Raw genomic sequence first — 15,302 nt, 5'->3', positions numbered from 1 at the left:
TTTGACTAATACGTGACTAAAGGCTTTGCTTGTCTGCCAAATTTTCACCCAGAATACAGAAGAAGCTTGGAGGGTGCTTCTAATAAAAGGCTTACTGGGATGGGTTCCTATTTCCAAAAATAAAATAAACCCAAACTTACAGCATTTATGACTAAGACTGTATGTTATGTTCCTAAGGATGGCACTGTGTGACATGGCAGAGCAAGGTGATATTGTCGTGAGAATGGTAGTTTTTATTAATGGGAGGTGGGTGGATAGAATAAGGGAGAGTATGTTCAGTAGAAAGGAGCTGAAGAATTCTGGGGCAGAAGCTGGACAAACTGGTTTAATAAAATCTCTGGAATGTTTATTGTCGCCAAGTGTATGATTGTTCCATGTTCACAGAAGGCAATAAAGGCAACTAGTTAGGCATAGAACACATGTTTTTTCAGCAGTCCGGCAGTAATGTGGAATCAAACCTTCCTGCTATTCTGCACCATGCAATACACTTAAAGGGGAACTAAAGCTTAACTAAAGAGGTAGCTAGAAATGATATACATGATGTTTTGTGCTTCTGTACCAGCCCAAGGCAACCACAGCCCTTTAGTAGTAAAGACCTGTGTCTCCAAAGATGCCCCAGTAGCTCCCCATCTTCTTTTCTGCTGATTCACTGCACATGCTCTGTGCTGCTGTCACTTACTGAGCTTAGGGGCCCACTCACAATATACAGTACACATAGAATAGAATGTCACAATATAAGGCTGATTAGTAATTAATACAGATAATTACTACATGACAGCACAGAAACCAGTGCAATTAGCATCAGAATTTAATAATCAGCCCTGTAGCATCATCTTATATTATAATTTGCAGCAACCCCTAAGATTAGCTTCTCAACAGCTGCTCAGAGTCCACTGAGCATGTGAGTGTTGCAGACACTTTTCAAGATGGTGACCCCATGATAGGTTTGAATCTGAGAAGTTGAAGTTGAGAAGCTAAAACTTTAGGCTGGAGCAATAAGTATATAGATTATGGCATTTTTAGCCATATGCATTTTAAGGGTTTAGTTCTCCTTTAAACTCAAGTTTCTGGATCCATAATAAAGTGTTTTATTGCCTGCGTAACAGAGAACCTGATTTAATTAGTAGGCTAAACCAGGGCCGGCCTTGCAGGATCCAATTTTGACAATTTAGTAGGATCTCCTGACCTTTCTAGTACCCTATGTGCAAGACTAGATTTTTCCCTTCAAAATCTAAACAATGGAGCCACATGGGGAACTGGGTTAGGACTTTGTTACCTTTCCCAAATAGGGGCCTGCTTTTATATGGAGGATTCAGGTTCATCATGGCGAGATCTGATACTGACCAAAACAGTGGTCTGAAAGGGATACTGTCATGGGAAAACAGATTTTTTTATATTCAATTTTGAAATCTGACATGGGTCTAGACATAGTGTCAGTTTCCCAGCTGCCCCAGTCATGTGACTTGTGCCTACTTTCTTGCAGGCTGTTATTTCTCCTACTTAATGTAACTGAATCAGTCTCAGTGGGACTTGGCTTTTACTATTGAGTGTTGTTTTTAGATCTACCAGGGAGCTGTTATCTTGTGTTAGGGAGCTGCTATCTGGTTACCTTCCCATTGTTCTGTTGTTAGGCTGCTGGGGGGGAAAGGGAGGGGGTGATATCACTCAAACTTGCAATACAGCAGTAAGGGTAAAGCCACACGAGGAGATTCGGGGAGATTTTGTCGCCTGGCGACTAATCGCCTCGTCTTTTGAGCGAGTATCTCCCTGAACTGCCTCAGCGTTTTTCCCCATAGGCTAGAATGAAAAGTCGCCTGCGCTAATGCTAACGCGGCAATGCGTTTTCTATAGTCGCCCGAAGTTGCCTCACTGAGGCAACTTTGGGCAACTATTGAGTTTGTGGAATATGTTTTCCCAGTAATGCCCCGAAAGTGCTTTATGGCAGCTAACAGTCAATTTTTAGGATGTGTCTGTTCCTATTAGTGATGTGCGGGCCGACCCAATACCCGTGGGACCCACGGGTTGGGCAAGTTTCGGTCAACCTCGCTGTGCTGTTTGCGGGTCGCTGGTGGGTGCGGGTTGAGCTCTTCTACCTGCTCTCCCCGTCCGTGACCTTACACTGCCAGCTTCTAACTTCCAGCTTCCGGTTTTATAGGTGCATGCATGCCCAACCCCTTTTGTGACATCACCAGTAAGCACTAGTCTATAAATGGAGGGCGGGAGTTGGGCGGGTGCTGGTTTGGGGCGGGTGCTGGTTTGGGGCGGGTGCGGGTTGAGTTTTTCTCACATCACTAGTTCTTATGGCAGCAAACAGTCGTGTTCATTCCCAGGACAGACCATTCTAAAGGAATAATTTAAGGATTATTATTTAACAAATAATCATTTTTGTTATATTTTAGGATCAGACAAATGGAACGCTACTGAAAAGAAGAACTTTAACAAGGCAGTAAATACCTGCAACAAAGACTTTTTTCATGTACAAAAAATGGTAAATTACATTTTATGATTAGATTTTTTGGATATTTCTTTAGGCAGTATTTCAAATTGGCACAATCACATTTATTTATGGTTCTCAATAGTGATGGGCGAATTTATTCGCCAGGCGAAAATTCACTGGTAAAAATTCGGTTTTGCAAATTTTTCGGCGAAGCGAAACGGCGCAAATTCGCCCATCACTAGTTCTCAAGCATGTCTTGTGGGCTCACTTACAGTAGCTTAGGGATCCCCAACCTTTTTTACCCGTGAGCAACATTCAGATGTACAAAGAGTTGGGGAGCAACACAAGCATAAAAAAAAAAAGTCTCTGGGTGACAAATAAGGTATGTGATTGGCTATTTGGTAGACCCTATCTGGACTGGCAGCCTACTCTGTTGGCAAAAAAACTGTTTTTTATGCAGCCAAAACTTGCCTCCAAGCCAGGAATTCAAAAATGAGCACCTGCTCTGAGGCCACTGGGAGCATAAATGCTTATTGGGTGAGTGTCCTAGCGCTGGTGGGGGGGGAGGCAAATTAAAAAAAACTACTGTTACTCCCAACTAGAGGTGCTTTTTAAGCATCCTACAGCAATGTATCCAACACTGGCACCCAATGGCCTCACCATTCAGAACTGATCGCAACTCATCATCACTGATCACCCCACCAGTTTTTATTCAGCTCAGATTCCAAAGCAACTCAAGTCACTGATTGGTTACTGCCTGGTAACCAATTGGGAAACCAAGAGAGCTGAAAAGCAGGAAGTAGTGTTCTGGCTATTATGTTACACATCCAGTCACTCCAGCCTTTATACATTACATTATTGGCTAACTAACTATATTGAAAACATTTGTTATTTTGCACAGCCTATCTATTTACCCAGTTTTTGTTTTTATGCTGAACAATTCCTTGAATAATTTCTTTTCTGGTATTGTTGAGATGTCTTATTGTTCATACTGATGATTACTGCATTTCAGATCAAGTCAAAGACTGTGTCACAGTGTGTAGAATATTACTACACCTGGAAAAAGATCTTACACCTGGGGAGAAGGCACAGAACTCGGCTTGCTGAGGTTAATGAAGATGGTATGGTAAGTGCTCATTAAATATTATTGGGAATGAGCTATTGCCAACTGCCAGCAATGCTTCTTTCACATATAAAAGCCATCTCTGGAATATGTTTTAAATATTTACCAGTAGTGCCCTCAAAGCGAAAATGTGTTCCGTGTTATAAAGTAGTTAATTATAGTGCAGCAACACTGGTTTCTATGCTACCATGTAATGTGAATCTGAATTACACCAATACATTTCCTGACGCGTTTCGTGTGTCCCCACACTATGACCACGTGTTGGGATACACGAAATGCGCCAGGAAATGTAATGGTAAAATAAAGCTGTTTTAACTGGCATCTCTGTCCGAGTCCGTGCCATTCTTTCGGAAGAGTGGTCTCCCCTTGCCGTAGGTTCGGGGTGCTGCACCCAGGCAACCAACCAGGAGTGGTGAGTGACTCACAACAAAAAACCGACTTATTGGAGGTTGATTTCAAGGGAGAGGTTCGAGGCTTGAGCACCCGAACCTCCCTAATAATAGGGTGAAGTAAAGTAAAGGTGCATAAAAATTTAGATATATATATATATATATGTTATATATATATATATATATATATATATATATATATATATATATATTCAGAAAAGAAGATGGGGAGCTACTGTGTTGCCCCAAGTCATAAAGCGCAGCATTTCCAGCCTAATTCTTTGTTCGCAGTTCTCATTAAATCATCTGGGAGGAGACTCTGTAAATCTATATCTTCCTGTTCTAAACAACAGCTTTGTATGTGGAAGTGGCTTCTTAAAGACATGTTCTACTAGGAAATAAGGAAATGAATTGTGACATATCTTTTATAAACAGAGCCACTGTTGTGTTTCTACTGCACGTTACTAAGCACTTCCATTTGTGAGAAACCAGTGTTTGAGCTTTAGGTCTTTTTATCCCATTGGAGCACATTGTGCTGCCATCTAGTGACTAATGTAGGATAAAAAGTTAATTCGGAAATAAATTAGCCATTATTAAAATCAAAAGAACACCTACCATGGACCAAGCAGCAAGTACATTAGAGGTATGGGACATATTATCCAGAATGTTCGGGGGCTGAGGATTTCTGGATATGGGATCTTTCCATAATTTGGATCTACATACATTAAATCTGCTTAACGTAATGTAAACCTTGAAAAAAAACCACAAGACTGTTTTGCCTCTAATAAGGATTAATTATAAGTTAGTTGTGATCCAGTACAAGGTACTATTATATTACAGAAAAAAAAAATGAATGGTAAAAATCTGAATTATTTTATTAAAATGGAGTCTATGGGGGATGGCCTTCAGAGCTTTCTGGTTAATGTATAATTAACATTCACATACCAGCAAAATCATGTGCAATTGAGGGGCCAATGCCCAACACATGAAGCCCAAAATGAGATAAATGCAGTTTGCGTAACATATAAACAAGTGCAAGTTTAGATCCCTTGTATGTTGATTCACTCTGCAGAGGCAATTATGCTGCGAAAGGCGTTGCATTGTGGGTGGTTTTAATTACATTCGTAATTACATAGCAAAGAAATATTTGCCAGTGGAGGTTACACAATCCCAATCTCCTCTAATTAACCACAGAGCAAATGTACAGTGCCAATGTGATTTGTACTTCTTTTATACTAAAACCCACATAACGTTGCCTCTTGAATCAGAGAAGAGGAAATGCAGTTTCTCTTATGTAGGACAGTCTAATAATGGTTCCAGTAATACTTATCTGTCACAACCGGCACCCAATACCAACAAGTGCCAAGCACCCTGGTCTCGGCTCAGCTTCACCAGTAGTGTGACCACCGTTGGGCTTCGGGAGGAGTCCTCGGCTTACTTGGGTGCCACCTGGACTTAACGAGGGGTACAAGGCGAGATGTTCTGGCTGGCAAAGGGGCACGGCTGTTAGCAAAGTCTTTTGGGCCGAAGGTCACGGTACAAAAGGATTAGGCAGAAGGATGGTCAGACAGGCTGGGTCGAGGCAGGCGGATATCAGAATCGTCAGGCAGGCAAGGGTCAAACCGGGTTGTCAATCAAGGGGTTAAGCTGGAAGAGTTGTCGTAGGCAGGCAAGGGTCAGGATACAGAATGCAGAGTAGTCAGGGAACAGGCAGGAGTCAAAACCGGACAAACAGGTACAGGATCAGATGAACAAGGCTCAGGAACCACTAGAAACCAAGTTCTATCACGGGCACTGGCTGGGGGTCAGAATGGGCCTTAAATACAGACAAAGTTTGCGCCAAAACGTGCGCCAATGCGCGCTAGCGCAATGACACCAGCGGGCCTGTACCTTTAAGAGGCGCGCAGGTGTGCCGCGTGCGCCCTAAGAATCCAAGATGGTGCCGGCTCCCGCGCCTAAGAACCATGCGGCGGGCGCCGCACAGATAATTTTATTAAATTATCTCTGTAACACGTCACTAGATCTGCTTGTTTGGTGAGGTGCCAAATGCAGTGATGGCAGTGGTGTAACTATAGAGGAAGCAGACCCCGCAGTTGGAGGGGGCCCCAGTAAACGGGGCCCAGACTGTGTGGTATGCTTCCTCTATAGCTAATAGGAAAAACTCCTCCTTCCCAGCCACTCTTTTACCTGCGGCGAGGAATGGGGCCACAAATCGGATGGGAGTGGGCACGGTCAGGGGGCAGGTGGGACATGGGCGGGAGGATGGGGTTCGGAGTGCGCCCGGCTCCTCTATAGATTTATTATGCAGGGGGTGCCCGGTGCACTCTAGTTACGCCACTGAATGCAGGACCAGATTGGTTTGATATAATCGTGTAGGCCAGTGTGCAAGCCATGAAGTCCCCTGCACAGGATTTTCAAACCTGCCTAATAGTTCTCTTACGACTCCTTCAAACCAATTCAACAGCTTATCTGCCTGTGTACTGGACCCTCCCAAAAGATATCAGGCCGAAAATCAACCAGATGTCGATCAAGCAGGTTTGATTTTCCTGTTGGATTGTGGATGGCATCAACTAACCTTGCTCCGATGGATTGTATTCCTGCCCTCGTAATATGATCGTTTGGCCCTAGGGCCAACGATTATTTAAAGGAACAGTAACACCAAAAATTGTGTTTTGAACTAATTAAAATCGAATGTTCTATTTTGCTGCACTGGTAACACAGGTGTATTTGCTTCAGAAAGAGTGCTATAGTTTATATGAAAAAGGGGCAGATTTATCAAAGTTCGAGGTAAAATTTCAAATGAAAAAAATTCGAATTTCGAGCTATTTTTTGTGTACGTCAACTAGGGAATAGTCCAAATTCGAAATTTATCATGTAAATTTATCATGTACGGTCTCTTTAAAAATTCGACTTCGATCATTCGCCATCTAAAACTGTTTTAGCCTATGGTGGACCTCCTAGAACCTATTTGGAGTCAATTGATGGACTTTGTAAAATCAAATTTTTTTTCTGGGAAAAACTTTGAATCAAATTCGATCTGATGCGCTATTCCTTTGATTCGTACGATTCTAATTCTGCCGATTACGGACCTATTCGGTCGAAAACTGACCTATTAGTCGAATTTCAATGTTTTTTCAATTTGAAATTCGACCCTTGATAAATATGCCCCAAACTGTTATATAGTCATGGGGCAGCCAATCAAGGCAATGTGCAAAACGTTTCTCTTTGGTTGAGCAAGTTGAGAGCAGTATTATGACTGTCTCCACAGAAGTGACCCTAACAGACTTGTGCTGATATTGTTTCATGACAGACAAGTGCTGATGATGATGTAGACGAGAATGAAGGGCTGGAAGACAAAATATATGAAAGTGGGTGTGACCTGATGGCGAAATCACCAGACCTACGACACGCCACAGACTTGCCTCGGCCCGCCGGTGCATACAGTGTTTCGCCCATTGGCTCATTTGTCTGTGAGATGGGAAATTGTGGAGCTGTAAGTAATGAAAATAAAATTATAGACCGTGGCCCTTACAAAGCTCTTTTGGGCAGGGGCCTCTTTACCTCTTTTATCAGGCTTTTTTCGTATGTGATGTGTATGTTTATTAAATAAGTCCATTTATTGGACAGCTTTACAGAATATGATGGCGCTTTATAAATACATAATAATAACAGTTTTTCGATCCACTCTAGTTTTTGCAGAAGTCTCTAACTCACTGAAACCTGAAGTAAAGCAGGCCATACACAGGCTGATTTTGTGGCCTCTCTGTGAATATTCCTACTAAATGATCTACTAAATGATCATTTGAAGGAACTATTCAATCATTCATGGTAAACGATATGGGAGGAAACTTTAGTCGAATCTTTGTTATGTAGGCTACAAGAACATATAACGACTGATCTGTTCCTTTGCTTACTTTCGCAAAAGGCATCCACAGTGCATGGTCATTAGGGTAATAATTACTATCTGACTGTACCATCCACTGACCAATATCTTTGTTTCACAACAAAAATGTGGGCATTTTGGTGCAAAACAAGAATTTTTCATTTTTGTTTTTTTAAAAACAACTACTCGTGTATCGAGATTTATTAGTCTGATGCAGCAAAAAGTCAGAATACGAAAATCAGCCATCTCAGACCTTGCAAGGTTGTTTCAAAGTCAATGGCAGAGGTCCCTATACTATTATGAAGTTTCTGTGGTCTGTGCTGAAATTAGCCCAAAATCCTACCTTTTCAGGCAAAAAAAGCTTAGAAATTTGGGCTTTTTTGGAGAAAGACAGAAAAAACATCGAGCAATTTAGGAAAAAACTCAGGAAAAAGGGTACGATTCTGGTTTTCGCTCGATTTTATCAAGTTTTTACCTGAACCGATTAGATCAAGCTTTTTAATAATAAGGTCAAATCGTGGATTCTAGTTTGCTCTGACTTTTTTTATTTAAATAATCAGAAAAATTCGGATTTTAGTAAATAATCCCCACAGTGTATGCGTTTACACAAAATGTAGCATGGACTAGTAAAAAATATCCAGTTTTTCCCCTTTCAGCCAGGAGATTTCAACCATGATCCTTTTACTCTCCCCAGCTGTTCCTTGAATATGACATTCTATACAGAGGGATTAGAGGTGGTTTCATTTGTCACATCATTTTGTTATAAAAACTAGTGCACTGCTCCTCTAAAGCTACAGAAACCCCATTTAATAAAAACAGAACTAGACACACAAAAGCATGGCTTGGGACTAGGGATGCACCGAATCCAGGATTCGGTTCGGGATTCGGCCTTTTTCAGCAGGATTCTGATTCCGCTGAATCCTTCTTCCCGGCCGACCGAATCAGAATCCTAATTTGCATATGCAAATTAGGGGCAGGGAGGGAAATCGCATGATTTTTTGTCACGAAACAAGAAAGTAAAAAAAATGTTCCCCTTCCCACCCCTAATTTGCACATGCAAATTAGGATTCAGATTCAGTTCGGTATTCGGCTGAAGGATTCGGGGGTTCGGCCAAATCCAAAATAGTGGATTCGATGCATCCCTACTTGGGACTATTGATTTTCCTGGTCTAACCTATGTGTGGGGTTACTGGAAATGCATCCTTGATTTTCTTAAAATAATTTTCCTTGGGTTGCAGATATTTTCTTCCAGGCAGGCTCTGAACGGGCACGCTCGTATTCACGGAGGAACAAGTGCACCAAGTAAGGTGTTTCCAGTTCCAGGTAGCACTAGAACAAAGTCCAACATTCAAAGTGGCTATTGCTCAGTTAAAAGCTCTCCAGCTCACAGCAACACTAGCGGAGAGACAGATACATCCACAATTTTTCCATGCAAAGTGTGCGGCAAGTAAGTACATCTTAAAGGGTTGAAGATTCCTGTGTTTAGTAAAAGCAGTGTCCGTGTGCAGCATTGTCACACTTTATATTCTGCACAATTGTGAGGATTCACGATTCTTAAATCTTGGAAGGTTCTTGACCTATAAATGGACTTGTCGATCACTCCTTAGAAATGCCTTTTCTAGCCAGCTACAGTAGCATAACAACTAGTTCATATGCTGTCAAGTGTTGTCATCTATGTCCTGGCCATAGTTATGAACTTCAATAGGAAGTAACCTACAGTCAGGGGCAGATTTATCAAGGGTTGAATTTTGAATTGAAAAGACCAATTGGAATTAAGTCCGTTTTTCTTTGGGTTGAATAGGTCCGTTTTCGATCGAATAGGTCTGTACTCGGCCGAATTCGAATGGAAGGAATAGCACATTCGATCGAATTCAATTCCAAGTTTTTCCCAAAAAAAAACTTTGATTTTTTTTTTAGAGTCCACCAATTGACTCCAAATGGGTTATAGGAGGTCCCCAATAGGCTAAAACAGCAATTCGGCAGGTTTTAGATGGCGAATGGTCAAAGTTGAATTTTTTAAGAGACAGTACATTTTTTCCCCATTTCGAATCTAATTTGGACTATTCCCTAGTTGAAGTACACAAAAAAGAGCTTGAAATTCTAATTTTTTCAATTCGAAAATTCACCTCGACCTTTGATAAATCTGCCCCTTAATGTTCCCTCTAAGGTGTGCATGCGCACACAAGTTTTGAGGGCAGCGCACAAAACACATGTGGTGCACACAAAGAATTCTGAGTGAAAACATAAAATGTTGTATTAATTCTGACCTGAGCGCACGCACGCACACACACACGCGTATAAAATGTGCACAAAATATTTTTTTTTTTTTCACACATAACCAAGAAGGAAAGATAGGGAACATTGCCTACCGTACCTCTTTTGTATCCCTTGAGAAATTTTTGTGGTTGGGAAAAAAGCTGAAAATGCAGAGATCATCTTCAAATGACATATGCCTTTTACAATTGCAGAAGAAAAAACTTGATACATTAACACTTTATAGTCTATACTGTGCAAATCATCTATTGTTTATGTATATTATTATAACATAATTGCCTTTTATCACGGCATACTCAGGGTATTTTTCAAGATCAAAAGCCGGAATGCGCACATGAAAACTCACCGGCAGCAAGAAGAGCAGCAGAGACAAAAAGCACAGAAAGCTGATGTAGCAGCAAAGATGGCAGACACCATCGCAAGGACCATAGTAAGGACTACGGTGTCTGCAGAGCACATTCTGCCTTTTGATCACCTAAGCCTTGTAAAAAGCATGGAGCAAGACTTTGATAATGATGTTGCTCAGGATTTAGAGGATGTCCTAGAAGACACAGACATTATTCATGCTGATCTCCTTTTGGATGATGAAGATACTGATTTACTTCAAGATGGGGCTGTTCTGTAGGGAAACTGTTAGGGTCCACTGTGTTTTAAAAAATATAAGTTTACTTTTAGAGTGCCTATTGTTATCTCCATATAAAGATGTTATTTATGTGTCAACCCTCAAAGGCTTAGTCAAAGCCATATGGGTTGTTTGGGTTCTGCTGATTTATACTGTATGTTTTTGGTGCACCTTATTGACACCTAATAAATGTCAGGTACCTTGAAGCACTTGAAAATGAAAATAACCTCTCAGGGCTGAGTGTATTTGTAGCCTGCTTATGCCTTTTGCAGATTAATGTCCATTACTCCCCAAGATCCAGTCTTTTATCAGTCCGTTCTGAAGGATTTGAGTGACGCACCTGTGATGTCTGAAGCATTGGAAGACTTCATTTGGCTTGGTATGCCTAATTATACAATTTTTTTGTCCATGGTATACCTACTTATACCATTTTTGGCCCAGATTCTATCTTTCAGCATTATATATAAACCTAATTGAGCAGCAGGCCTAAAAAAAGAGGTAATTTGAAGTAGTGAAAAATGGTTTGTAGAAAAATTCAGTTAGCTTGTTTGATGAGCCTACATCTGGCCAAAATTTCTTTGAGGGAAAATCTAACAGAAATGATAAAAGAACAATAATACTTAATAAATCTCACCATTTTATTATTGTACATATTAAATACTGTTTAGATGAATATATATGTGCAGATAGAATCCTCAGTTGAAATCTGATATTTTAAGGCAAGTACAGGCGCAGAGAGGCACCAGTAGTAACCCGTGGAATGACTGGATGTCTAACATAATAGCCAGAACACTACTTCCTGCTTTGCAGCTCTCTAACTCTGAGTTAGTCAGCGACTTGAAGGGGGGCCACATGGGACATAACTGTTCAGTGAGTTTGCAACTGATCCTCAGCATTCAGCTCAGATTCAAAAGCAACAGATGTGACCCATGTGCCCCCCCCCTCAAGTCTCTGATTGGTTAGTGCCTGGTAACGAGTCAGTGTAAACCAAGAGAGCTGCAAAGCAGGAAGTAGTGTTCTGGCTATTATGTTACACATCCACTCACTCCAGCCTTTATACATTACATTTTTGGCTAATTAACTATATTAGAAATATTTTTTATTTTGCACAGCCTATTTACCCAGTTTTTATTTTTACACTGAACAGGCGGCTAAATGCCACAAGTGTTATTGGACAGGAGTGCTTGACTGCAATTATGACAGTATTGTAAAGAAAAATGTAAAGAGAAAAGTCACAGAAATGTTTCATATATTGGTCTTGCTGTCTATTTTTGTGTGTGTTCAAGTTAAATAAATATATATCTGAAACACATAACGTGCAAAAACATGCAAAATAGCAAACGTTGAGACATGCTAAGGCATAGGCTCCTATTACCCTTTTTTAGAAACCTTTTTCTTCTCCTTATTCTCATTTGGAGTAAAATTTATAAATGAGTCTGCTTTAAAAATAATCAGGGTTGAGAAATATTGAAAGGAAACCTAATATGGCTACAACCTATCTTTAAAACAGTTCAAATGTATTCATGTTTCCTTTTTGCTGGTGGCTGGTGTTTCCTTCTCAGAAACTGCTCTAATTAGTTGCCTACTGGATACCCAAGGAATACCCAAATTCAACTGCCAAATCATATGCACTGCCTTAGCATAAAAATACCCAATTTCTCAAAATGAGAAAAAAAATTCCATTCACTAAAGTTACTTAAAGGGCATGTAAAGTCTAAATAGAATAAGGCTAGAAATGCTGTATTTTTTATACTAAATATAAACATGAACTTACTGCACCACAAGCCTAATCAAACAAATAATTTATGCTTTCAAAGTTGGCTACAGGGGGTCACCATCTTGTAACTTAAACATCTTTGCAAGACCAAGACTGTGCACATGCTTAGTGTGGTCTGGGCTGCTTAGGGATCATCAGAAACAAAGCTGCTTAAGTTCTGCATGGCTGGGAAGTAAGGTGGGGGCTCCCCCTGCTGTTCATAAGTATGATTGTTTCCCTGCTCAGCAGTTAGGGACCATCTGACAATTCCTATCCACAGCAGTAAATGAAGGGAGAATTTCACTGCATACAGTCAAGTTTCTTATAAAAAAAAGGTACACATTTTTTAATTAAAGTATATTCTTTTTCATTAAAAAAAAAGTAAAAATGGGATTTTATTTTTTTGCCTTTACATGCCCTTTAGGTTAAAAACACTTTCCTTGCACTTCTATATTGTTGTCCTTGCCACTGCTTGGGTCAATCCAGCCTCTTGTTCTGACTTAAGTGCAGTCCTATCAACACATGGGAACCCTGAAGGTGGCAGCAACTCCGAAGGTGGTGGTAACTTCAGGGTTCCTTACAGCAGCCTTCTTTAAAGGAACAGTAACATTTTCACATAAAAAAAAATCCCTTGTAGCCCCCTTCAATAACAAATCTATATTGCACAAAGTTAACTCTTTTAAATACTTTAGTCAATATACCATGATAAAAAACAAGCTACACCCTATGTGCGCACTCTCAAATCTCTTAGTCCGACTTCTTCTACAACTGGAAGTCACTTTCTGTTCGGCCAGAAGGGAGTTTTCGCCTGCTTTATAATTGTTCTACCTCTATGTTCATGTTCGCAGCATACAAGTTCAGGAATAGTGGGTTTGTAGGCAGTCAGATCTCTTTGACTTTGTGATTTATTTCTGCAAGTACTGCAAGCATTGAAGGCATGGTAAGATGTTAGAGGTCTTCTGTGATTCTTAGAAGATTTTTGGCCGAACTGGGTGTTGCCTTCCCTGCTTGCAGCACTTACAGAAACAAACGAAACAAACAGGCAGGCTGAAAAATCCTTTTAAACACCGCAGCAAGCAATTCAGGTCCAGTGACATAAGAGAGGTAGTTTGCACCCGTAGGATGTACCTGAGGACATGTAATCATATTGCCCTATTTCAGAAGGCACTGCACAACCAGAAGCAGAAATGTATCACTGTATTTTTGAATAAAGCTTTACAAACTGTTAACATTGTGTAGTATGGAGGTATTACTGTAGGGGGCTACAATGGTTTATATACTTGGTGTTACTTGTCCTTTAATTTAATCACAGTGAGCTTGCTTCTAAAGAATCAGGCACACGTCATTTTAATGATCAATGGTGGAAATAACAGCAACGAGATTTAGAAATATCTTTATCAAAATGCAACACCCCTTTCAAATTATGGGAAATGCTGCATTTTTTACCCACATGGTATTTGCGTCTAAACATACGTTTTGCACACTGCACTTGTGGGTTGTAAATAATTCCTAAGATGTGTTCTCATACTCTTCTAAACTATAAAGGGGTAACCATGAAGGTCTCTCTTATCATATTTATATATATATATATATATATATATATATATATATATAGCTATATTTTTGATTGTTGTACCTTTTTAAATGTACTGTACTTTACACTTTTATAAAGCATTTTAAATGAACTCTTTTCATATGTCTGAGAACAGTTATTTTAATTACTTGTCTGTAATTTAGTTATTTTGTGGGTGTTGGTATCTTCTTAAGCCACATTGGATCTGTTTCAGAGTGTATATAAGAATCTATTTTATGACAAATAAAAGTTATATTGCAAAAACTATTTTTCCATTTACAAGGTGTACGGTATATATTTACCAACCACAAATTAAATGCATAAAATCAATTAATAGCAGAGTGTTATCTTTCACCATGAAAGTTGGTTTAAAAAAAGAATGTGAGATAAAGTTGCCAGAATCAACTTTGTCTACTGCCTCGATTGTATATTTTCTAGTCACAAATTGTTTGATCCGTTGTATTTTTATACTGTGTTTTTTTGAGTTAAACAGCTGATGTGGTTTATAAATTCAGCACTTTGTACAAATGTTGTTTGCATCTTAGGGCCGAGAGATGGTAGTAAACATTTTATTGTTGAACTTTGTATTTGAGTGAATGTAATACAAATAAATAAATAGAAGGTGAATATGTGTTTTCCTTAAATTTGTTGTTTTCTAATCCACATCTTCCTGTATACAAGTGCCTTTCAACTCCTTATATATGGCATACCTTATACTGCCACACAAATATAAATAGGAGGTTTCTTCCATATCACAGCACCCACTTGCAGAGTCATATATTAGTATTTTCTGATGTTTAAGTAAACACACACATCAAGGATCCCCAATATTTAGTCAGGGCCATATTTTTATTTCATGATGCACCAAATATTTTAAATAAGTAAAAGACCTGGACGGCCCAATTACGACAAAACCATGATAAAACACACAGAATGTCCTTATCTCTTGCATAAAGATATTTCTGGAATTCACTTTTTTAGCATTATACAACTTTTTAAAATGATGTTGCTGGTAGGGGAATAAACATAAGTGACCAATGTTAATGGAAAAATGTTGCAGAAATCAAGATGATTATTATTTATTAGATAAAAGTCCTGCAGTAACAAGGAACTAGGAAGAGAAAGCTTAAGGAAACAGTAACACTGGGTCTGGGACGATGATCAATCGCTGCAAAGCAATGAATAAACATGTCATTGATATAATACATAAAAGGAAATTTGCACTAGCATGCACTCCTGCTTAGG

At 39.6% G+C, this 15,302-nt stretch overlaps 2 protein-coding genes across 4 annotated transcripts in view; one reads left to right on the top strand and one right to left on the bottom strand.

Annotated features, from left to right (window-relative positions):
* trerf1.S (transcriptional regulating factor 1 S homeolog) overlaps positions 1-10,940 on the top strand; it is an 83,337-nt gene extending 72,397 nt beyond the window's left edge. For both annotated transcript variants that reach the window (XM_041564268.1, XM_018265011.2), the window contains 5 exons: positions 2,400-2,488; positions 3,450-3,563; positions 7,260-7,442; positions 9,071-9,279; positions 10,407-10,940. In XM_041564268.1, the coding sequence (XP_041420202.1) occupies positions 2,400-2,488; positions 3,450-3,563; positions 7,260-7,442; positions 9,071-9,279; positions 10,407-10,731 (920 nt within the window). In that variant the 3' untranslated portion in view covers positions 10,732-10,940. The remainder of the gene's footprint in view (positions 1-2,399; positions 2,489-3,449; positions 3,564-7,259; positions 7,443-9,070; positions 9,280-10,406) is intronic.
* ubr2.S (ubiquitin protein ligase E3 component n-recognin 2 S homeolog) overlaps positions 1-15,302 on the bottom strand; it is a 174,915-nt gene that overhangs the window by 154,991 nt on the left and 4,622 nt on the right. The window lies entirely within an intron of this gene.

This window comes from Xenopus laevis, chromosome 5S, assembly GCF_017654675.1.
Source record: "Xenopus laevis strain J_2021 chromosome 5S, Xenopus_laevis_v10.1, whole genome shotgun sequence".
Lineage (NCBI taxonomy): Eukaryota > Metazoa > Chordata > Amphibia > Anura > Pipidae > Xenopus > Xenopus laevis.
Note: the sequence above shows the minus strand (reverse complement) of the source record. Positions and strands in the feature narration are given on the sequence as shown.